Source organism: Oncorhynchus tshawytscha, linkage group LG23 (assembly GCF_018296145.1).
Source record: "Oncorhynchus tshawytscha isolate Ot180627B linkage group LG23, Otsh_v2.0, whole genome shotgun sequence".
Classification (NCBI taxonomy): domain Eukaryota; kingdom Metazoa; phylum Chordata; class Actinopteri; order Salmoniformes; family Salmonidae; genus Oncorhynchus; species Oncorhynchus tshawytscha.
In genome coordinates, this window is record NC_056451.1 from 23,858,256 (window position 1) to 23,882,320 (window position 24,065).

The following is a 24,065-nucleotide window of genomic DNA, read 5'->3' on the forward strand; positions in this document are numbered from 1 at the left end:
GACTATTTGTTTCCATTTGATAAAAAATGCTCTTTCTAGTGGACTTATTTGACCCTAGTGCTTTCCTCAGTAGTATCCTTTCAGATTAGTGGTCTGAAAAGGAAGCTACTCACATTGGTGGGCCCCCCATGGGGGGGCATAAAGCATGGTGTCATGAGTGACAGGCAGAATGCATCTGGCATTGCCAGTGGGGAAGAGAAGAGAGTGAGAGATGAATCAGTCAGCTCCACCCCTCCTCCTGATGGATGGCTCACTGGCCTCCTCACAGATGAATCAGCTGTGGAAACACTAAAAACCTAAGTGCCTCATGGCATTCTGGCCCCTGCTCTGCCGTCAGCTGCCTTAATACTACCATTGACTTCATTTGCATTAAACAAATGCCATTACTACTTATTGGTGTGTCATTTAACTTAAGGCCTGTGTAGTATAAACATGCCCAAGTTAATGTTCCTCATTAAGTTAATCATAAATGAGATGTCTGTCTGCAACTAGCAGCCAAAACAGTCAAGTACACTGGTCAATAAATGCAGATTGTTTTAGTGCTATTCACACCTGACACTACATAAATTGATGGTGTGAATTCACACTTCCATTCTTTAGAACATGAGACCAAGGCAGTTTCATCACTTTATTCATAAGTTGATTTATACCAACAAACAAAAACAGTCTCTCTCCGTCCCCCCCTCTCTCGCATCCACTTCAAAACCATTCCATTCCCACCAGTGATGTGGTATGACCCTTGTGCAGGGCCATAAAGATCAGGATCACAACAAATTAAAACCAACTTGTGACAGGAAAATAAAACACAAAAATAACATTGTTTTCCTAAAATGAAGAGCTAAGATTTTTTTTAAATATATCCACGGTCTCCCAACTCACACTTTCGTAAGACTTGTCAGTTCTTTCATCCATTCATTAAATTCAATCACTCATTCATGTAATCACAGACAGAAGTAACAGGTTAAACCCATTACACAAAACACATGGGACACGGGAGAAGGGACACACCTTGGGACATATTACACAACCCTCCCCACCCAAGCCCTCATTCAAACCCACCCAGATACAGCAATATCACCAATAACCCCACATTGGATCAGCCATTTATACTGTTGGGACATCAGCTAGACTACCATAGACCAGAGGCATGTGAGAATCCCTTCACATCAATGAAAATAAGATGTAGCTCCACCTACTGGCTAGGATGTGTACTTGCAAATACAGGACCTTTATTGGAAAACACTCCCAAGTTTGGATCAAAGTCCAATAATCTTGGAAGTTGGAATATTTTGCATGACATGGGTATTGATGACTTCTTACAAAATAAACCCTTCGGCCGACGACAAACCCTCCCCAGAGAAACAAAATAAACCCCCCCAAAATACAATAAATAAAGTGATCATAATATTTATGGGGGAAAGGCAACGAGAGAGAAATGGAGGGAGAGAGAATAAAAACGAGAGAAACATTTTGTTCTGTTTTTTCCCCCCGAGCCAAGGACTGAAATGAAGTTGTATTTACAGACAGACTGAGGAGAAGGAGCCTGGTCGCTGCTACACCAGCTCCCCTCTACTAGAGAAAATAAAATGAAATTACAAGAACAATATAATAACAAAAAAAAACTAAATAAAAAGGTACTTGATATTTACAGTGAGAGAAAGAGAGGGAAGGAGAGAGTGGGAGAGGTAGAGGAAGGAGGAGAGGAACAGAAGGCTCCAGAAGTGGTTGGGGCATTTACATTTTTTGGGTGCAGGTATTTTAGATCAAACCATCGTTGTTGTGCGGTGATGAGTGGGGAGGGAGAACAGGTGTGGTTGCTCTAACGCATGGTGAACATGCAAGTCTGTGTTGGTGGGCCAGATGAAAACAAGGTTTAACTGATGATAAATCACTGATGCTGTTAGAATCTAGACTTACAAAAACAAGAGTGCTAGAGTGGGTTGATTTGGAGATGGAAGATGGTCAAACACAAAAAAAACCACATAAAACCTCATTCACACACAAGCGCACTAACACTTAAGACCTCCCCTACATGCAGTGTAATTGTGCATCTAGACTGAATTGAGGAAAAATGAGAGAAAGGGAGGAGTGAAAGTGCCAAGTACTTTCAAAGTTGATGTGACAGAGCTTTGGTTCAAGTACAGCTATATGGCCATTGGTGTACAGGTGTGACTGGAGGAGCCCTACCCCTTCCTATACACAGGTTGCATATCTCCACTGCACAAGAGATGCAGCGGGCCCCTACAGCTCCACTCTACTCTACTCCCCTTTAGAGATGTGCAAAGGTTACTTCTCACCTACACATGTCTCCAGCTAAACTGACTGGGACAAGAGCTTATAGAAACTGAATATGTACATTCCATTCTTTTAAAAAAGGTCCCTCTTATTCAAATAAAAGACATTAAGACTTTCACTTCGATGTTTCTTCTTAGAAACAATTTAATAAAACAGCTAGCGGTTTCCGCCTTTGGATTATTTTTTAATCACCTGTGTGATAAAAGCTTCTATTAAATTTTTATTTTATTTTTTTAAATTGCCTCATCGAATTTAAAATGCCAGTTCCATTTGCTGCTGTTTGGTATCCAATTTAATAAAACAAATAAAAACACAGTTCTTCAATTTTCAGAACTAATTAACACTTTGGACTCGGTTTAGGAGTAATGTCTTGGTAGATGAACGCCTACATTCCCCAGAGTTTTCCCATTGGCTGCAGGGACTGATCTGTCCTCTGACCACGTGACCGTTTGGTTTTTAACCTCAATGGAAGATTGTCCTAAACTGTCTGAACTGAAACAGGCTTCAGTTGACGCATCCCATTCACTGGCATACATCACTAAAACAAAATGCACTTTCAAATAAATACGTTTTTTTTTTTTAAAAGGGATAAAATTTGATTAGCAGAGATTATAATACAGAATAGTTTCCGTCAGATTCACCCATATTCTACAACCCAACAGTCACTGGACTACTGCCACCAACAGATAGTTTTTTAGACCCATAATGGGAATATTCATGGGTTAATAGATGATTTTGTAGTATTGTTGTTGTATGTGTGCATGTATAGTTGTCTTTTGAACTTTGGATCTAAGAGGGGGTGGAAGAGTAGGAAGAGAGGGATGGGGTTGAGAGGAAAAGGGGAAAGACAGGGTGAATGGGGGACAGGGGGTTCAGGTGCTGTTGATGGATCCAGGTACTGAGCTGGGCTGGGCGGTACTGTCCGACACACTGCCATCTGGTGGAGGGAGACACAGGACATCAGATACACACCACACTAAACACTTCAGTTCACCATCAGGTCAATGTTTTTAGTATGTTGGGTTTAACATCCAAACACATCAATATTCATTTAAAAAGGCTGTTAAATGTTGATTTGAAGCTATATCTCCTATCCTAGTCTTGTAAATATGTAGTCATCTAATAAGCATGTATTGAACATGTAATAAGCATTTGTCGGGTAGGCTGTGCTGTACATACCATGTGAGGCAGGTGATGTCAGTGCACGAGCATGAGGAGGAATGAGTGTGGAGTTCAACTGGGGCTGGATAGACAGCTCTGCGAGAGAGAGAGAGAGAGAGAGAGATCATACTACACACACAGGATACTCAACATACACGCCTCAGACTTACTCTGGAAAACTGAGGGGATTACAGAAGCTTGGGGAAAAAGGGAGGAGGGCGTGGCTACCGACCGAGGGAGGGCCAAACAGAGGAGGGCGTGGCTACCGACCGAGGGAGGGCCAAACAGAGGAGGGCGTGGCTACCGACCGAGGGAGGGCCAACCAGAGGAGGGCGTGGCTACCGACAGAGGGAGGGCCAACCAGAGGAGGGGCGTGGCTACCGACAGAGGGAGGGCCAACCAGAGGAGGGCGTGGCTACCGACCGAGGGAGGGCCAACCAGAGGAGGGCGTGGCTACCGACCGAGGGAGGGCCAACCAGAGGAGGGCGTGGCTACCGACAGAGGGAGGGCCAACCAGAGGAGGGCGTGGCTACCGACAGAGGGAGGGCCAACCAGAGGAGGGCGTGGCTACCGACAGAGGGAGGGCCAACCAGAGGAGGGCGTGGCTACCGACCGAGGGAGGGCCAACCAGAGGAGGGCGTGGCTACCGACCGAGGGAGGGCCAACCAGAGGAGGGCGTGGCTACCGACCGAGGGAGGGCCAACCAGAGGAGGGCGTGGCTACCGACCGAGGGAGGGCCAACCAGAGGAGGGCGTGGCTACCGACCGAGGGAGGGCCAACCAGAGGAGGCGTGGCGACCGAGGGAGGGCCAACCAGAGGAGGGCGTGGCTACCGACCGAGGGAGGGCCAACCAGAGGAGGCGTGGCTACCGACCGAGGGAGGGCCAACCAGAGGAGGCGTGGCTACCGACCGAGGGAGGGCCAACCAGAGGAGGCGTGGCTACCGACCGCCAACCAGGGAGGACCGAGGGAAACAGAGGAGGGCGTGGCTACCGACCGAGGAGGCCAACCAGAGAGGAGGCGTGGCTACCGACCGAGGGAGGCCAACCAGAGGAGGGCGTGGCTACCGACCGAGGGAGGACCAACCAGAGGAGGCGTGGCTACCGACCGAGGGAGGACCAAACAGAGGAGGCGTGGCTACCGACCGAGGGAGGACCAACCAGAGGAGGCGTGGCTACCGAGGGACCGAGGGCGGGGAGGACCAAACAGAGGAGGCGTGGCTACCGACCGAGGGAGGACCAACCAGAGGAGGCGTGGCTACCGACCGAGGGAGGGCCAACCAGAGGAGGCGTGGCTACCGACCGAGGGAGGGCCAACCAGAGGAGGCGTGGCGTGGCTACCAGAGGAGGGCGTGGCTACCGACCGAGGGAGGGCCAACCAGAGGAGGCGTGGCTACCGACCGAGGGAGGACCAAACAGAGGAGGACGTGGCTACCGACCGAGGGAGGACCAAACAGAGGAGGCGTGGCTACCGACCGAGGGAGGACCAAACAGAGGAGGACGTGGCTACCGACCGAGGGAGGGAGGACCAAACAGAGGAGGACGTGGCTACCGACCGAGGGAGGACCAAACAGAGGAGGCGTGGCTACCGACCGAGGGAGGACCAAACAGAGGAGGGCGTGGCTACCGACCGAGGGAGGACCAAACAGAGGAGGGCGTGGCTACCGACCGAGGGAGGACCAAACAGAGGAGGGCGTGGCTACCGACCGAGGGAGGACCAAACAGAGGAGGACGTGGCTACCGACCGAGGGAGGACCAAACAGAGGAGGACGTGGCTACCGACCGAGGGAGGACCAAACAGAGGAGGACGTGGCTACCGACCGAGGGAGGACCAAACAGAGGAGGACGTGGCTACCGAGGGAGGACCGAGGAGGACCAAACAGAGGAGGACGTGGCTACCGACCGAGGGAGGACCAAACAGAGGAGGACGTGGCTACCGACCGAGGGAGGACCAAACAGAGGAGGACGTGGCTACCGACCGAGGGAGGACCAAACAGAGGAGGACGTGGCTACCGACCGAGGGAGGACCAAACAGAGGAGGACGTGGCTACCGACCGAGGGAGGACCAAACAGAGGAGGACGTGGCTACCGACCGAGGGAGGACCAAACAGAGGAGGACGTGGCTACCGACCGAGGAGGACCAAACAGAGGAGGACGTGGCTACCGACCGAGGGAGGACCAAACAGAGGAGGACGTGGCTACCGACCGAGGGAGGACCAAACAGAGGAGGACGTGGCTACCGACCGAGGGAGGACCAAACAGAGGAGGACGTGGCTACCGACCGAGGGAGGACCAAACAGAGGAGGACGTGGCTACCGACCGAGGGAGGACCAAACAGAGGAGGACGTGGCTACCGACCGAGGGAGGACCAAACAGAGGAGGACGTGGCTACCGACCGAGGGAGGACCAAACAGAGGAGGACGTGGCTACCGACCGAGGGAGCACCAAACAGAGGAGGACGTGGCTACCGACCGAGGGAGGACCAAACAGAGGAGGACGTGGCTACCGACCGAGGGAGGACCAAACAGAGGACGACGTGGCTACTGACTGAGGGAGGATCAAACAGAGGGGAGAGGGCATGGCTACTGACTGAGGGAGGATCAAACAGAGGGGAGAGGGCATGGCTACTGACTGAGGGAGAGCCAAACAGAGGAGGGCATGGCTATTGACCGAGGGAGGGTCAAACAGAGGGGAGAGGGCATGGCTACTGACCGAGGGAGGGTCAAACAGAGGGGAGAGGGCATGGCTACTGACCGAGGGAGGGCCAAACAGAGGGGAGAGGGCATGGCTACTGACCGAGGGAGGGCCAAACAGAGGAGGGGAGGGCTGTGGACTCACCGACAGGGCTGAAGTTGAAGAGGAGGGGAAGTTCTCGTCCGCTGGGCAGACGGGCAGTGGGCTGGCGCAGCTCTTCGAAGAAGGCGTGGGCGCAGGCCTCCAGGGGGGACAGCCTGGTCACAGGGGTGTACTCTAACAGACGGGAACACAGGGAGATGGCCTCTGGGGGGGTACGTGGCTTAAACACCTGACAGGGAGAAGAAAAAAAAAGTTTGACTCATTTGGGCTTTGGTCTTATCTGTTCCATTTCAAAATGTTCTCTCTCTAATATGGATCCCAATGGAAGACAATGGTGTTAAGGCAATTTAAATAGAACTGAGGGCAGAGTACCTTTGTCCAGGGGTGTGCTTTGATCTGGGGGAATTTGAACTCTGTGTAGTTGGGGTTCATCTCTCGGATCTGCTCTCTCGTCGGAGTCCCCAAAACCTGGAGGAGTGAAAGATGCATGAAGTTTCTCCAAGAATGATCACTTCTACCGCCAACATAGACCTACACTCCTACCGCTGCCACCAACATACAGTGCCTTGCAAAAGTATTCACCCCACCTTGGAATTTGTCCTATTTTGTTGCATTACAATCTTTTTTTTATTTGGATTTCATGTAATGACATACACAAAATAGTCCGAATTGGTGAAATGAAAAATAACTTGTTTAAAAAGAAAATAAATATATATACAGTGCCTTGCGAAAGTATTCGGCCCCCTTGAACTTTGCGACCTTTTGCCACATTTCAGGCTTCAAACATAAAGATATAAAACTGTATTTTTTTGTGAAGAATCAAGAACAAGTGGGACACAATCATGAAGTGGAACGACATTTATTGGATATTTCAAACGTTTTTAACAAATCAAAAACTGAAAAATCGGGCGTGCAAAATTATTCAGCCCCTTTACTTTCAGTGCAGCAAACTCTCTCCAGAAGTTCAGTGAGGATCTCTGAATGATCCAATGTTGACCTAAATGACTAATGATGATAAATACAATCCACCTGTGTGTAATCAAGGTTCCGTATAAATGCACCTGCATTGTGATAGTCTCAGAGGTCCGTTAAAAGCGCAGAGAGCATCATGAAGAACAAGGAACACACCAGGCAGGTCCGAGATACTGTTGTGAAGAAGTTTAAAGCCGGATTTGGATACAAAAAGATTTCCCAAGCTTTAAACATCCCAAGGAGCACTGTGCAAGCGATAATATTGAAATGGAAGGAGTATCAGACCACTGCAAATCTACCAAGACCTGGCCGTCCCTCTAAACCTTCAGCTCATACAAGGAGAAGACTGATCAGAGATGCAGCCAAGAGGCCCATGATCACTCTGGATGAACTGCAGAGATCTACAGCTGAGGTGGGAGACTCTGTCCATAGGACAACAATCAGTCGTATATTGCACAAATCTGGCCTTTATGGAAGAGTGGCAAGAAGAAAGCCATTTCTTAAAGATATCCATAAAAAGTGTCGTTTAAAGTTTGCCACAAGCCACCTGGGAGACACATCAAACATGTGGAAGAAGGTGCTCTGGTCAGATGAAACCAAAATGGAACTTTTTGGCAACAATGCAAAACGTTATGTTTGGCGTAAAAGCAACACAGCTCATCACCCTGAACACATCATCCCCACTGTCAAACATGGTGGTGGCAGCATCATGGTTTGGGCCTGCTTTTCTTCAACAGGGACAGGGAAAATGGTTAAAATTGATGGGAAGATGGATGGAGCCAAATACAGGACCATTCTGGAAGAAAACCTGATGGAGTCTGCAAAAGACCCGAGACTGGGACGGAGATTTGTCTTCCAACAAGACAATGATCCAAAACATAAAGCAAAATCTACAATGGAATGGTTCAAAAATAAACATATCCAGGTGTTAGAATGGCCAAGTCAAAGTCCAGACCTGAATCCAATCGAGAATCTGTGGAAAGAACTGAAAACTGCTGTTCACAAATGCTCTCCATCCAACCTCACTGAGCTCGAGCTGTTTTGCAAGGAGGAATGGGAAAACATTTCAGTCTCTCGATGTGCAAAACTGATAGAGACATACCCCAAGCGACTTACAGCTGTAATCGCAGCAAAAGGTGGCGCTACAAAGTATTAACTTAAGGGGGCTGAATAATTTTGCACGCCCAATTTTTCAGTTTTTGATTTGTTAAAAAAAAAAAATTGAAATATCCAATAAATGTCGTTCCACTTCATGATTGTGTCCCACTTGTTGTTGATTCTTCGAAAAAAAATACAGTTTTATATCTTTATGTTTGAAGCCTGAAATGTAGCAAAAGGTCGCAAAGTTCAAGGGGGCCGAATACTTTCGCAAGGCACTGTATATTTAAAACTGAAAAGTGGTGGGTGCATATGTATTCACCCCCTTTGCTATGAAGCCCCTAAGTAAGCTCTGTCACATGATCTCAGTATATATACACCTGTTCTGAGGCCCCAGAGTCTGCAACACCACTAAGCAAGGGACACCATGAATACCAAGGAGCTCTCCAAAACACAGAGCACCATTAAATCCATTATTAAGAAAATGGAAAGAATATGGCACCACAACAAGCCTGCCAAGAGCGGGCCACCCACCAAAACTCACAGACCAGGCAAGGAGGGCATTAATCAGAGGCAACAAAATAACCTCACACTCAACGTCAACAAAACTAAGGACATGATTGTGGACTTCAGGAAACAGCAGAGGGAACACCCCCCCTATCCACATCGATGGAACAGTTGTGGAGAGGGTAGTAAGTTTTAAGTTCCTCGGCGTACACATCACAGACAAACTGAATTGGTCCACCCACACAGACAGCATCGTGAAGAAGGCGCATCAGCGCCTCTTCAACCTCAGGAGGCTGAAGAAATTCGGCTTGTCACCAAAAGCACTCAAACTTCTACAGATGCACAATCGAGAGCATCCTGTCAGGCTGTATCACCACCTGGTACGGCAACTGCTCCGCCCACAACCGTAAGGCTCTCCAGAGGGCAGTGAGGTCTGCACACTGCCTGTTCACCACGCTATCATCCAGAAGGCGAGGTCAGTACAGGTGCATCAAAGCTGGGACCGAGAGACTGAAAAACAGCTTCTATCTCAAGGCCATCAGACTGTTAAACAGCCACCACTAGTGGCTACTGCCAACACACTGACTCAACTCCAGCCACTTTAATAATGGGAATTGATGTAAAATATATCACTAGCCACTTTAAACAATGCTACTTAATATGTTGTTTACATACCCTACATTATTTCTCATATGTATACATATATACTGTACTCTATATCATCTACTGCATCTTTATTTAATACATGTATCACTAGCCACTTTAACTATGCCACTTTGTTTACATACTCATCTCATATGTATATACTGTACTCGATACCATCTACTGCATCTTGCCTATGCCACTCTGTACCGTCACTCATTCATATATCTTTATGTACATATTCTTTATCCCTTTACACTTGTGTGTACAAGGTAGTAGTTTTGGAATTGTTAGCTAGATTACTTGTTGGTTATTACTGCATTGTCGGAACTAGAAGCACAAGCATTTCACTACACTTGCATTGACATCTGCTAACCATGTGTATGTGACAAATAAAATTAGATTTGATTTGAGACCAAAGATAACCCTGAAGGAGCTGCAAAGTTCCACAGCGGAGATTAGAGTATCTGCCCATAGGACCACAAACATGCTGACCAGACACGTCACGTGAGCGAGCGTCGAAAAATACATTTACAAATCCATGTTATTCAATTATTGCACCCACACTGCTCGCGAGCATCTGCGATGCCAAGGGCTAAAATAGAGCTCTTATTTCTGACGCAGATCGCGCTGCAAGTCCTGCCTCTCCCCTCTCCTCATTGGTTTATAGAAGCAGGTACCCACGTGCCATCTCCTCATTGGTTATACCCATGTGGGTGATTGAAAGACAAAATGTTTTGCCGGTTCTCATGGTAAAAGTGTAGATGCCAATCACCATATAAGTTCAAAGATGAAAAAGCCTGGAAGGAGAGATGAGAAACGATTCAGTTGGCCATTTTATGTGTGGATTAATTGTCAAGAGTAGAGGACCTTGTGCATTTCAGGTAAAATAACAATTCAATGTTTATATCCCAGGACAAATTAGCTAGCAACAGCAAGCTAGCTAAATAGGACAAATTAGCTAGCAAATGTAAACTAACTAGCTAAATTGCCATACATGTTTAAAGCTTTTTGATCTGTCCCCAAATTAATGTCACTGGTTCAGAGTTTGTTTTGATATTTTAACCTGCGTGTCATGATTGCGTTTGGTGTAGGGGGACAAAATTAATGTATGCACGACGGCGCACACGCGCAGCTGGTTTGGGAACCGTGTAAGCCGTACACTCCACAGAGCTGGGCTTTACGGAAGGGTGGCCAGAAAAAAGCCATTGCTTAAAGAAAAAAATAAGCAAGCACATTTGGTTTTCGCCAAAAGGCACGTGGGAGACTCCCCAAACATATGGAAGAAGGTACTCTGGTCAGATGAGGCTAAAATTGAGCTTTTTGGCCATCAAGGAAAATGATATGTCTGGGGCAAACCCAACACCTCGCTTCACCCCAAGAACATCATTTTTCCATCGGCAGGGACTGGGAAACTGATCACAATTGAAGGAATGATGGATGGCGCTAAATACAGGGAAATTCTTGAGGAAAACCTGTCCTAGACTTCAAGATATTTGAAACTGGAACGGAGGTTCACCTTCCAGCAGGACAATGACCCTAAGCATACTGCTAAGCAACACTCGAGTGGTTTAAGGGGATAAAGGGGAAACATTTGAAATGTCTTGGAATGGCCTAGTCAAAGCCCAGACCTTAATCCAATTGAAAATCTATGGTATGACTTAAAGATTGCTGTACACCAGCAGAACCCATCCAACTTAAAGAACCTGGAGCAGTTTTGCCTTGAATGAGTAAAAATCCCAGTGGCTAGATGTGCCAAGCTTATAGAGACATACCCCAAGAGACTTGCAGCTGTAATTGTTGCAAAAGACAGCTCTACAAAGTATGGACTTTTGGGGGGGGGTGAAGTTCTGTTTTTTTGGGGTATTATTTCTTGTTTGTTTCACAAAAAATATTTTATCTTTAAAAAGTGGTAGGCATGTTGTGTAAATCGAATGATACAAAACCCCCAAAAGTCAATTTTTGAATTCCAGGTTGTAAAGGCAACAAAATAGGAAAAATGTCAAGGGGGTGAATACTTTTGCAAGCCACTGTAGACCCTACGCTCCTACCGCCAACATAGACCCTACGCTCCTACCGCCAACATAGACCCTACCGCCAACATAGACCCTACGCTCCTACCGCCAACATAGACCCTACGCTCCTACCGCCAACATAGACCCTACCGCCAACATAGACCCTACCGCCAACATAGACCCTACCGCCAACATAGACCCTACGCTCCTACCGCCAACATAGACCCTACCGCCAACATAGACCCTACGCTCCTACCGCCAACATAGACCCTACGCTCCTACCGCCAACATAGACCCTACCGCCAACATAGACCCTACCCTCCTACCGCCAACATAGACCCTACCCTCCTACCGCCAACATAGACCCTACCGCCAACATAGACCCTACCGCCAACATAGACCCTACCGCCAACATAGACCCTACCCCGCCAACATAGACCCTACCGCCAACATAGACCCTACCGCCAACATAGACCCTACCGCCAACATAGACCCTACCGCCAACATAGACCCTACCGCCAACATAGACCCTACGCTCCTACCGCCAACATAGACCCTACGCTCCTACCGCCAACATAGACCCTACGCTCCTACCGCCAACATAGACCCTACGCTCCTACCGCCAACATAGACCCTACGCTCCTACCGCCAACATAGACCCTACACTCCTACCGCCAACATAGACCCTACCGCCAACATAGACCCTACGATCCTAACGCCAACATAGACCTACACTCTTCTTTCCATCTCCCACCCCTACAGTTTGGTGTCCCCTCTTCTCTACCTTGATGATCTCTACCAGTTGGTCCACTCCGCTGTCCCCGGGGAAGATGGGCTGTCCCAGCAGCAGTTCGGCCAGCACGCAGCCCGCTGACCAGATGTCAATGTTGGACGTGTAGTCCGTGGCGCCAAAGATGAGCTCGGGGGCACGGTAGTACCGCGAGCAGATATAGGACACGTTGGGCTCCCCGCGAACAAGCTGCTTAGCACTGGTGACAAGAGGGGGAGAGAGGTGGTCATTCAGAGAAAAAGACATTGAAACAGATTGATTTAGACAGACTGAGCAGTAAGGTGGTATTTACACATGCAGCCCAATACTGAATATTTTTTTGACCAATCAGATCTGACAAATATCTGAAATGACCAATTAGTGGAAAAAAGATCAGAAGAATTGGGCTACCTGTGTAAACGCAGCCTAAGAAACACAGACACAGGCAGACATTCAGAGATGCTCACTGACAGACAGGCAGACTAACCTGCCGAAGTCACAGAGTTTGAGGATGGCCGTCTCGGGGTCCACCAGCAGGTTCTGGGGTTTGATGTCTCTGTGACACACGCCCTGGGAATGGATATAGGCCAGACTGCGGAACAGCTGGTACATGTACACCTGGAGGGAGAACACAGGACACATAATGTTAACATATACAAACACTTCAGGTGTGGAAAGTATGTTTAAAAAATAATTCTATAAGAAATAAGCACACACACAGTAACAGCACTGATCATCATAATCCCCTCCATTACTACTACTAGTCATGCCAAGTGTCCAGACTGTCTACTGTCGGTTACCAACTTCACTGCACTCAGAACAGTCAAACATTCTGGATGTATGCAACTTACTCAAACACATTGCAACAACTTGTGGGTTCTCTGCTCTAGACATGCCAGTACAATGCTCCCATTGCAAAGCTTAGAGCTAGCATAGCAGAAAATGTGACTGTGTATGTAAGGGTTTCTGGCTGTCTGAGTGTGCGTGTGTTGGGGTCTCTCTGTTGGGTCGTTAGCTGTGTTATTGGGCACACGGTAGACAGACGGGTGTTGATGGGGACACGGTTGCCCGGCTGTGGCAGAGGGGCAGATTTGGAGGGAAACAAGCTTAATTGCACACCACAGAAAGAGCATGGGGGGAGAAAGAGAAGTGATGGAGAAACCATTTTTTGTTTAAAGTTACTAGTGATACATTTATTACATCCAATATTGTATTATTAAGTGGCTAGAGATTTGAGTCAGTAGGTTGGCAGCAGCCACTCAATGTTAGTGATGGCTGTTTAACAGTCTGATGGCCTTGAGATAGAAGCTGTTTTTCAGTCTCTCGGTCCCTGCTTTGATGCATCTGTACTGACCTCGCCTTCTGGATGATAGCGGGGTGAACAGGCAGTGGCTCAGGTGGTTGTTGTCCTTGATTATCTTTTTGGCCTTCCTGTGACATCGGGTGGTGTAGGTGTCCTGGAGGGCAGGTAGTTTGCACCCGGTGATGCGTTGTTCAGACCTCACTACCCTCTGGAGAGCCTTCCGGTTATGGGTGGAGCAGCTGCCGTACCAGGCGGTGAGACAGCCTGCTCTCGATTGTGCATCTGTAGAAGTTTGAGTGATGTTGGTGACAAGCCAATTTCTTCAGCCTCCTGAGGTTGAAGAGGCGCTGTTGCGCCTTCTTCACCACGCTGTCTGTGTGGGTGGACCATTTCAGTTTGTCCATGATGTGTACGCTGAGGAACTTAACTTTCCACCTTCTCCACTACTGTCCCGTCGCTGTGGATAGGGGGGGTTCTCCCTCTGCTGTTTCCTGAAGTCCACGATCATCTCCTTTGTTTTGTTGACGTTGAGTGAGGTTATTTTCCTGATACCACACTCTGAGGGCCCTCACCTCCTCCCTGTAGGCCGTCTTCTCATTGTTGGTAATCAAGTCTACCACTGTAGTGTCGTCTGTAAAGATGATGATTGAGTTGAGAACGCACCCTTGTGGGGTCCCAGTGTTGAGGATCAGCGGGGTGGAGATGTTTCCTACCCTCACCACCTGGGGGCGTCCCGTCAAAGTCCAGGACCCAGTTGCACAGGGTGGGGTCAAGACCCAGGGTCTCGAGCTTAATGACGAGTTTGGAGGGTACTATGGTGTTAAATGCTGTAGTCGATGAACAGCATTCTTACATAGGTATTCCTCTTGTCCAGATGGGTTAGGGCAGTGTGCAGTGTGATTGCAATTGCGTCGTCTGTGGACCTATTTGGGCGGTAAGCAAATTGGAGTGGGTCTAGTGTGTCAGGTAGGGTGGAGGTGATATGATCCTTGACTAGTCTCTCAAAGCACTTCATGATGACGGAAGTGAGTGCTACGGTGCGATAGTCGTTTAGCCCAGTTACCTTTTTGTCTTCTCACTTCTGTTTACTGTTTATTTAACTTGCTTTGGCAGTGTAAATATGTTTCCCCATGCCAATAAAGCCCCTTTGAATTGGAGAGAGAAAGGGGCTGAAGAGTAGTAAGGGAACAAGGAGAGAGGGAGTGTAAGGGAAGGAAGAGATGTGGATAAAGAGAGAGTATGGAGGGATGAGAGGAGCACAGGGAGAGGAGTGTAGAGATGCTGAGTGAGGGTAGTGTGTGTGTATGATCAGTATGCATCTCCACACCACAGGAGAGAGCAGCAGGGTGGGCTGAGGCAAATGGGCCATCAGACACAGATAGTCCTCTCTGCTGCCACAGGGCATAGCACACACACACGCACACACACACACACAGTAAGTGCCCTTTAAACACACAACCAAGCATACTGCAAACAGAGAAAGTTGGTTTCTCTCGCTCAAATTTTTCCAATTCTGAAACACTGAAGTAGGTATTGTCCCCCAAAAATCTGATGTAGGAAGAGAGGGGATCTGATGTAGGAAAAGAAGAATGGAGGAGTTTGAAAAGAGGTGACAGACAAAGACTACCGGAGGTCAGTGAAGAGTCAGAACAGAGAGAAGATAATATCAATGTGTTTTCTCCTCATCGGATACTTGGGGGAAGAGTCCTATATTCAAATACAGTACCATTTAGGGTTGGGCGGTACCCATACTTTTACATCATCATACTGTCCTTTCCTCATGGTGGGATTTACCGTATTACCTGTTTAGTACACAAGGGGGAGCCACAAAACACGCAAAAAAGCCTGCTGGGCATCTATTACCAGAACGCTAACAAAATGAGTACAAGTAATGGCAAATTTCCATGGAGGCTGCTACCTAAATATGCTAACGAGCGCAAACGAAAATAAAGTAATTGCAAAGACCGGCAATCCGGCTCATAAAGTTATACATTAGGTAGGCGCTACCGAATATAATTTTTGGTGAATTTGGACATTTACAAGCGAATGTGAACTAAATACATTGTACAAACCAAGTTGACGCATGCTTATCTGAAGGAAGAACAGTACTGGCTCTGGAGCAGCATTTGAACACGTTGTGCAGTCGCTAGGGCAACGGGCCTGTCTGCTCTACCTGGAGAGGATGATATAATTTAAACTTAGGTGTCAGGTTCATGAAGAATTCTGCATTCAGGAAAAATAGTAATATCTTGCTGAGTTTTGTAAACTAATTCTATGTAATTTCTGCTCGGCATCAGATCAACGTTGTGCTTCAGTTGCACTTGTCCACTGGGATGAGAACTCACTAAGGGCATTCGATCAGCAGACAACGCTCTGATGTGTAGCTACTTTTCCTCAGTGTAACCAGCCTACTTCTCTCTGGTAAAACGCAAGATTAACTTCAAGCAAAACATTAGGAAATGTAGCCAGCTACATTGTTTCTATGGTAAACATTAGAAATATGACAGCCATGCATTGGTTCTGCAAGAAATACCTTACTTTTTCATTGTAAGCTCATTTACAGCTCATGCAGTTTTTTGTTTTTTTACGTGTTATTTCTTACATTAGTACCACAGGTCATCTTAGGTTTCATTACATACAGCCGAGAAGAACTAATGAATATAAGATCAGCGTCAACTCACCATCAGTACGACCAAGAATATGTTTTTCGCGATGCGGATCCTGTGTTCTGCCTTACAACCAGTGTAACGGAGTGGATCACATGCAGCGACCAAAAAAAAAAACGACTCAGAAAAAGAGGGAAACGAAGCGGTCTTCTGGTCAGACTCCGGAGACGGGCACATCGTGCACCACTCCCTAGCATTCTTCCTGCCAATGTCCAGTCTCTTGACAACAAGGTTGATGAAATCCGAGCAAGGGTAGCATTCCAGAGGGACATCAGAGACTGTAACGTTCTCTGCTTCACGGAAACATGGCTCACTGGAGAGACGCAATCCGAAGCGGTGCAGCCAGCGGGTTTCTCCACGCATCGCGCCGACAGAAACAAACATCTTTCTGGTAAGAAGACGGGCGGGGGCGTATGCCTTATGGCCAACGTGACATGGTGTGATGAAAGAAACATACAGGAACTCAAATCCTTCTGTTCACCTGATTTAGAATTCCTCACAATCAAATGTAGACCGCATTATCTACCAAGAGAATTCTCTTCGATTATAATCACAGCCGTATATATCCCCCCAAGCAGACACATCGATGGCTCTGAACGAACTTTATTTAACTCTCTGCAAACTGGAAACGATTTATCCGGAGGCTGCATTCATTGTAGCTGGGGATTTTAACAAGGCTAATCTGAAAACAAGACTCCCTAAATTTTATCAGCATATCGATTGCGCAACCAGGGGTGGAAAGACCCTGGATCATTGTTACTCTAACTTCCGCGACGCATATAAGGCCCTGCCCCGCCCCCTTTCGGAAAAGCTGACCACGACTCCATTTTGTTGATCCCTGCCTACAGACAGAAACTAAAAGAAGAAGCTCCCACGCTGAGGTCTGTCCAACGCTGGTCCGACCAAGCTGACTCCACACTCCAAGACTGCTTCCATCACGTGGACTGGGAGATGTTTCGTATTGCGTCAGACAACAACATTGACGCAACATTGACGAAACATGCGATTAAAACATTCCCTCTCCTTCACTGCAGCTTTTAATCAGGGCAAGGTGTCTGAGTAAGACATTTAAACGTGTTAACAAAGTAGAATCCAATTCAACAGCAAGGCTGCAGGCCCAGACAGGAAGAAACCCAGCCCATCCCCAGCCGCTCCCTCAGAGCATGCGCTTTGAGACCAGCTGGCCGGTGTGTTTACGGACATATTCAATCAATCCCTATACCAGTCTGCTGTTCCCACATGCTTCAAGAGGGCCACCATTGTTCCTGTTCCCAAGAAAGCTAAGGTAACTGAGCTAAACGACTACCGCCCCGTAGCACTCACATCCGTCATCATGAAGTGCTTTGAGAGACTAGTCAAGGACCATATCACCTCCACCCTACCTGACACCCCAATTTGCTTACCGCCCAAATAGGTCCACAGACGATGCAATCTCAACCACACTGCACACTGCCCTAACCCATCTGGACAAGAGGAATACCTATGTGAGAATGCTGTTCATCGACTACAGCTCGGCATTCAACACCATAGTACCCTCCAAGCTCGTCATCAAGCTCGAGACCCTGGGTCTCGACCCCGCCCTGTGCAACTGGGTTCTGGACTTCCTGACGGGCCGCCCCCAGGTGGTGAGGGTAGGCAACAACATCTCCTCCCCGCTGATCCTCAACACTGGGGCCCCACAAGGGTGCGTTCTGAGCCCTCTCCTGTACTCCCTGTTCACCCACGACTGCGTGGCCATGCACGCCTCCAACTCAATCATCAAGTTTGCGGACGACACAACAGTGGTAGGCTTGATTACCAACAACGACGAGACGGCCTACAGGGAGGAGGTGAGGGCCCTCGGAGTGTGGTGTCAGGAAAATAACCTCACACTCAACGTCAACAAAACTAAGGAGATGATTGTGGACTTCAGGAAACAGCAGAGGGAACACCCCACCATCCACATCGATGGAACAGTAGTGGAGAGGGTAGCAAGTTTTAAGTTCCTCGGCATACACATCACAGACAAACTGAATTGGTCCACTCACACAGACAGCATCGTGAGGAAGGCGCAGCAGCGCCTCTTCAACCTCAGGAGGCTGAAGAAATTCGGCTTGTCACCAAAAGCACTCACAAACTTCTACAGATGCACAATCGAGAGCATCCTGGCGGGCTGTATCACCGCCTGGTATGGCAACTGCACCGCCCTCAACCGTAAGGCTCTCCAGAGGGTAGTGAGGTCTGCACAACGCATCACCGGGGTAAACTACCTGCCCTCCAGGACACCTACACCACCCGATGCTACAGGAAGGCAATAAAGATCATCAAGGACATCAACCACCCGAGCCACTGCCTGTTCACCCCGCTGTCATCCAGAAGGCGAGGTCAGTACAGGTGCATCAAAGCTGGGACCGAGAGACTGAAAAACAGCTTCTATCTCAAGGCCATCAGACTGTTAAACAGCCACCACTAACATTGAGTGGCTACTGCCAACACACTGTCAATGACACTGACTCTACTCCAGCCACTTTAATCATGGGAATTGATGGGAAATGATGTAAATATATCACTAGCCACTTTAAACAATGCTACCTTATATAATGTTACTTACCCTACATTATTCATCTCATATGCATACGTAGATACTGTACTCTATATCATCGACTGCATCCTTATGTAATACATGTATCACTAGCCACTTTAACTATGCCACTTGGTTTACATACTCATCTCATATGTATATACTGTACTCGATATCATCTACTGTATCTTGCCTATGCTGCTCTGTACCATCACTCATTCATATATCCTTATGTACATATGTACTTTATCCCCTTACACTGTGTATAAGACAGTAGTTTTTTTGGAATTGTTAGTTAGATTACTTGTTCGTTATTACTGCATTGTCGGAACTAGAAGCACAAGCATTTCGCTACACTCGCATTAACATCTGCTAACCATGTGTATGTGACAAATAAAATTTGATTTGATTTGATTTGATTTACAATGCCAGCCAAATAGCTTTGCACTTCTGTTGTCATCTGATGAAAATGAAGCAAATTTCTGCTGAACTAATGTATTTTCTGGGAAGGAAAACTATAGGTGCATGTCCCTAATCCCTCGAGGGGGGGAAAAACAGTTAATCAATAAACAGCTGGACTCACTTGCTACTGCTTTCTCCCGTTGTGCCATTTACAAAAACAAACACGTGACTGGCTTTCTGGGGAACTACGGTAAGCTTCATAACGTAAAATACCGTGACAGGTGAAACGAAGAACGCAATCCGCTTCATCTCCTAATGTATTGCACAAGTTGACTGCAGGTATTTACTTTAAAAAAATAGCTACAAATATGAACATTTATTGAAAAACTTCATTTCCAAATACCCCGGTATACTGCCCAAGCCTAGTATCATTTCATTTAAATAGAGAACTCTGCCTCTAGCAGCATGGAGCTTAAAGAGGAACAATGGAGGGGTGAGAGGGCAACAGAGAGATGAAGAGACTGAGTGAGAAAATGCGAGAGCGAAAAGAAAAAAATGACAGAGAGAACGAGGATAAAAGGGAGGGAAAGTAATAAGATAAACATGGGAAGAGAAGTAGTAGTGAGTGCATTACCTTGACGTATATAATGGGGATGGTGGTCTTGGCCTTGTTGAAGTGCCGGGCCACCCTGTACACCGTCTCTGGGACAAAGTCCAGCACTAGGTTCAGATACACCTCATCTTTCTGTAAGGGGAAAACAATAGGAGAAGAGCAATGTTCTTGAATACATTTTTTGACAAGTCTGGATTTTTCTTAAACGTGAAAATGTCATGTTGTTCCCAATACCTGGTAGTGTGACTTGTACATACCTTCTCCCCACTGGAGTAGAAAAAGTAACGTAGCCTGACTATGTTGCAGTGGTCCAATTTCCTCATGATCTGTAGTTCTCGGTTCTGGAGTATAGAAATAGCAAGGGGGAGTAATTTAGGTCTTAAGAATTCATCAATTGAACAGTAGTAACATTGCATTATGGGGAGAGAACATACAGAAATACATCTGATAGTGTGTGAGTGAGGGGCAATGGTGTGTTTCTGTAGACTGCCAGTGGCAGTGAGTTGCACTGTGTGTGTGTAGACCAGTGTTTCAGTTGAGTCACTAAACCGAGTCATGTGCTTGAGTCACAAGTCTAAGGCTAAGTTGAGTTCGAGTCACCAATGGTGAAGTCCGTGCTCGAGTCCTGATCCAAGTGCTCAAGTCTGAATCACTGGGTTGGAATTTAGCAAAAAATAACAACGATATTGGTTCGTGCATATTAAAAACATTTGAAAGCAAAAGTTATGAGTCAGGGGTTCTTTAGACATATTTGGTATTTTGGTTACTAATGTTTTTTGCTCGCTTGTATTGCCGGCTTGCTAGCTCGATGCTCGTATGTTGCTAGAGTGGCTCCTCTTGATTTGGCTCGGATTTGGTAGAAGAAATCTGCCCAGCAACAACTAGTGGCGGTCTGGTGGGAAGATTTTTATGTGAGCATTGAAATAACGCAAAGATTTTCCTCCAGTTGCAGAAAGGTCATAATTGCCTACGATATGCAATAGCCCACGAGTCCTTCATACACAGGATCAAACATTTTATTTTAATAGAATGTTCAATTATGTTTTGAAGGGATGAATGGTCTCTGGACAGAATTGGGTATTGCTCCCAAAATATTATTATTTCCAATAATTGTAACATTTTCAGGTCTGGTCTCGGCTTTTGGTAAATAGCCCAGCAATTTTTTATTTATGCCAGAGTGAAACCCAGAGGAAGACTAGGGAAAGTGGGAGGGTAGAGCGAGACGACAAATTCAAAGAGCCTACTTTTGAATACTCAAGGGGAGAGAGCTAATAGCTAGACTTGTTTTCCTTTTAAACTCAGTACTATTGTTTTCAATTTCATAAAGCAGTTTGTGTTTCTTAACCAGGCAAAGCTAAATAGTAGGCTGGTGACTGATGGTTACAAGGAAGTGAGTCACTTACGATGTGCAGCCTACATACATACCCCTTGATTTATTGTTGTGTTACAGCCCGAATTCAAAATGGATGAACTATTCTTCTCTCACCCATCTACACACAATATCCTATAATGACAAAATGAAAACAAGTATACAAATATTTTTGGCACATTTATTAACAATGAAATACAGAAATATCTAATATACATAAGTAACCACACCCGTGTCAATACTTTGAATAAGCACTTTGGCAACGATTCCAGCTGATAGTCTTTCTGGGTAAGTCACTAAGAGCTTTCCACACCTGGATTGTGCAATATTTGGCCCGTATTCTTAAAAAAAAAATATTCAAGCTCTGTCAAATTGGTTGTTGATCATTGTTAAACAACCATTTTCAGGTCTTGTCGTAGATTTAAGTCAAAACAGTAACCCGGTCACTCAGGAAGATTCGCTGTCTTCTTGGTAAGCAACTCCAATGTAGATTTGGCCTTGTGTTTTAGGTTATTGTCCTGCTAAAAGGTGAATTTATCTCCCAGTGCCTGGTGGAAAGCAATCTGAAGCAAGTTTATGATTTTTCTGGTGTTTAGCTCCATTCAGTCTCTTTTTTTTTCAGTAATGTGTTGTACTGTATACAGGACAAAACGCTAATTGCTTCGTCACATTTTTTGCAGTATCACTTTAGTGCCTTGTATATTTTCCTTCCATACAGGCTTCCTTCTTCTCACTCTCAATTAGGTTAATATTGTGGAGTAACTACAATGTTGTTGATTCATCCTCAGTTTTATCCTATCACAACCAACTCCGCAACTGTTATAAAGTCACCATTGCCCTCATGGTGAAATCCCTGAGTGGTTTCCTTCCTCTATCGCAACTGAGTCAGGAAGGACGCATGTATATTTGTAGTGACTGGGTTTTAGCATTAGTTTAGTTTATTAATTCAACCGTAAAAAAAAAAAAAACAAGCATACATTAAAAAAAACAGTGTATTGATACACCATCTAAAGTGTAAGTAATAACTTCAATGCTCAAAGGGATATTCAATGTCCGCTTCATATATTTTTTACCCATCTACCAATAGGTGCCCTTCTTTCCGAGGCATTGGAAAGCCTCCCTGGTCTTTGTGGTTGAATCTGTGTTTGATACTCACTGCTCGATGGAGGGACCTTACAGATAGTGGGGCAAAAAAGTATTTAGTCAGCCACCAATTGTGCAAGTTCTCCCACTTAAAAAGATGAGGCCTGTAATTTTCATAGGTACACTTCAACTATGACAAACAAAATGAGAAAAAAAAATCCAGAAAATCACATTGTAGGATTTTAAATTAATTTATTTGCAAATTATGGTGGAAAATAAGTATTTGGTCAATAACAAAAGTTTCTCAATACTTTGTTATATACCCTTTGTTGGCAATGACAGAGGTCAAACGTATTCTGTAAGTCTTCACAAGGTTCACACACACACTCCATGCAGATCTCCTCTAGAGCAGTGATGTTTTGGGGCTGTTGCTGGGCAACACGGACTTTCAACTCCCTCCAAAGATTTTCTATGGGGTTGAGATCTGGAGACTGACTAGGCCACTCCAGGACCTTGAAATGCTTCTTACGAAGCCACTCCTTCATTGCCCGGGCGGTGTGTTTGGGATCATTGTCATGCTGAAAGACCCAGCCACGTTTCATCTTCAATGCCCTTGCTGATGGAAGGAGGTTCACTCAAAATCTCACGATACATGGCCCCATTCATTCTTTCCTTTACACGGATCAGTCGTCCTGGTCCCTTTGCAGAAAAACAGCCCCAAAGCATGATGTTTCCACCCCCATGCTTCACAGTAGGTATGGTGTTCTTTGGATGCAACTCAGCATTCTTTGTCCTCCAAACACGACGAGTTGAGTTTTTACCATCTGACATTCTCCCAATCTTCTTCTGGATCATCCAAATGCTCTCTAGCAAACTTCAGACGTGTCTGGACATGTACTGGCTTAAGCAGGGGGACACGTCTGGCACTGCAGGATTTGGGTCCCTGGCGGCGTAGTGTGTTACTGATGGTAGGCTTTGTTACTTTGGTCCCAGCTCTCTGCAGGTCATTCACTAGGTCCCCCCGTGTGGTTCTGGGATTTTTGCTCGCCGTTCTTGTGATCATTTGACCCCACGGGGTGAGATCTTGCATGGAGCCCCATATCGAGGGAGATTATCAGTGGTCTTGTATGTCTTCCATTTCCTAATAATTGCTCCCACAGTTGATTTCTTCAAACCAAGCTGCTTACCTATTGCAGATTCAGTCTTCCCAGCCTGGTGCAGGTCTACAATTTTGTTTCTGGTGTCCTTTGACAGCTCTTTGGTCTTGGCCATAGTGGAGTTTGGAGTGTGACTGTTTGAAGTTGTGGACAGGTGTCTTTTATACTGATAACAACTTCAAACAGGTGCCATTAATACAGGTAACGAGTGGGGGACAGAGGAGCCTCTTAAAGAATAAGTTACAGGTCTGTGAGAGCCAGAAATCTTGCTTGTTTGTAGGTGACCAAATACTTATTTTCCACCATAATATGCAAATAAATTCAATGGGCCAAAATACCAGCAACAGTGTGTGAAAACCTTGTGAAGACTTACAGAAAATGTTTGACCTCTGTCATTGCCAACAAAGGGTTTATAACAAAGTATTGAGATAAACTTTTGTTATTGACCAATTACTTATTTTCCACCATAATTTGCAAATAAATAAATTAAAAATCCTACAATTTGATTTTCTGGATTTTTTTCTTCTCATTTTGTCTGTCATAGTTAAAGTGTACCTATGATGAAAATTACAGGCCTCATATTTTTAAGTGGGACAATTGGTGGCTGACTAAATACTTTTTTGCCCCACAGTAATTGTAAGTGTGGGGTACAAAGATGA

General features: G+C 46.2%; 1 protein-coding gene across 1 annotated transcript in view; it reads right to left on the reverse strand.

The window, feature by feature from the left end:
* Positions 1-614: 614 nt before the first annotated feature.
* LOC112226145 (glycogen synthase kinase-3 beta-like) overlaps positions 615-24,065 on the reverse strand; it is a 28,820-nt gene continuing 5,369 nt past the window's right edge. The window contains exons 3-10 of the mRNA XM_042304952.1: positions 20,055-20,138; positions 19,819-19,929; positions 12,741-12,871; positions 12,269-12,473; positions 6,623-6,718; positions 6,293-6,479; positions 3,475-3,552; positions 615-3,232 (exon numbers count right to left, since the gene is read on the reverse strand). Of these exons, the coding sequence (XP_042160886.1) occupies positions 3,168-3,232; positions 3,475-3,552; positions 6,293-6,479; positions 6,623-6,718; positions 12,269-12,473; positions 12,741-12,871; positions 19,819-19,929; positions 20,055-20,138 (957 nt within the window). The 3' untranslated portion in view covers positions 615-3,167. The remainder of the gene's footprint in view (positions 3,233-3,474; positions 3,553-6,292; positions 6,480-6,622; positions 6,719-12,268; positions 12,474-12,740; positions 12,872-19,818; positions 19,930-20,054; positions 20,139-24,065) is intronic.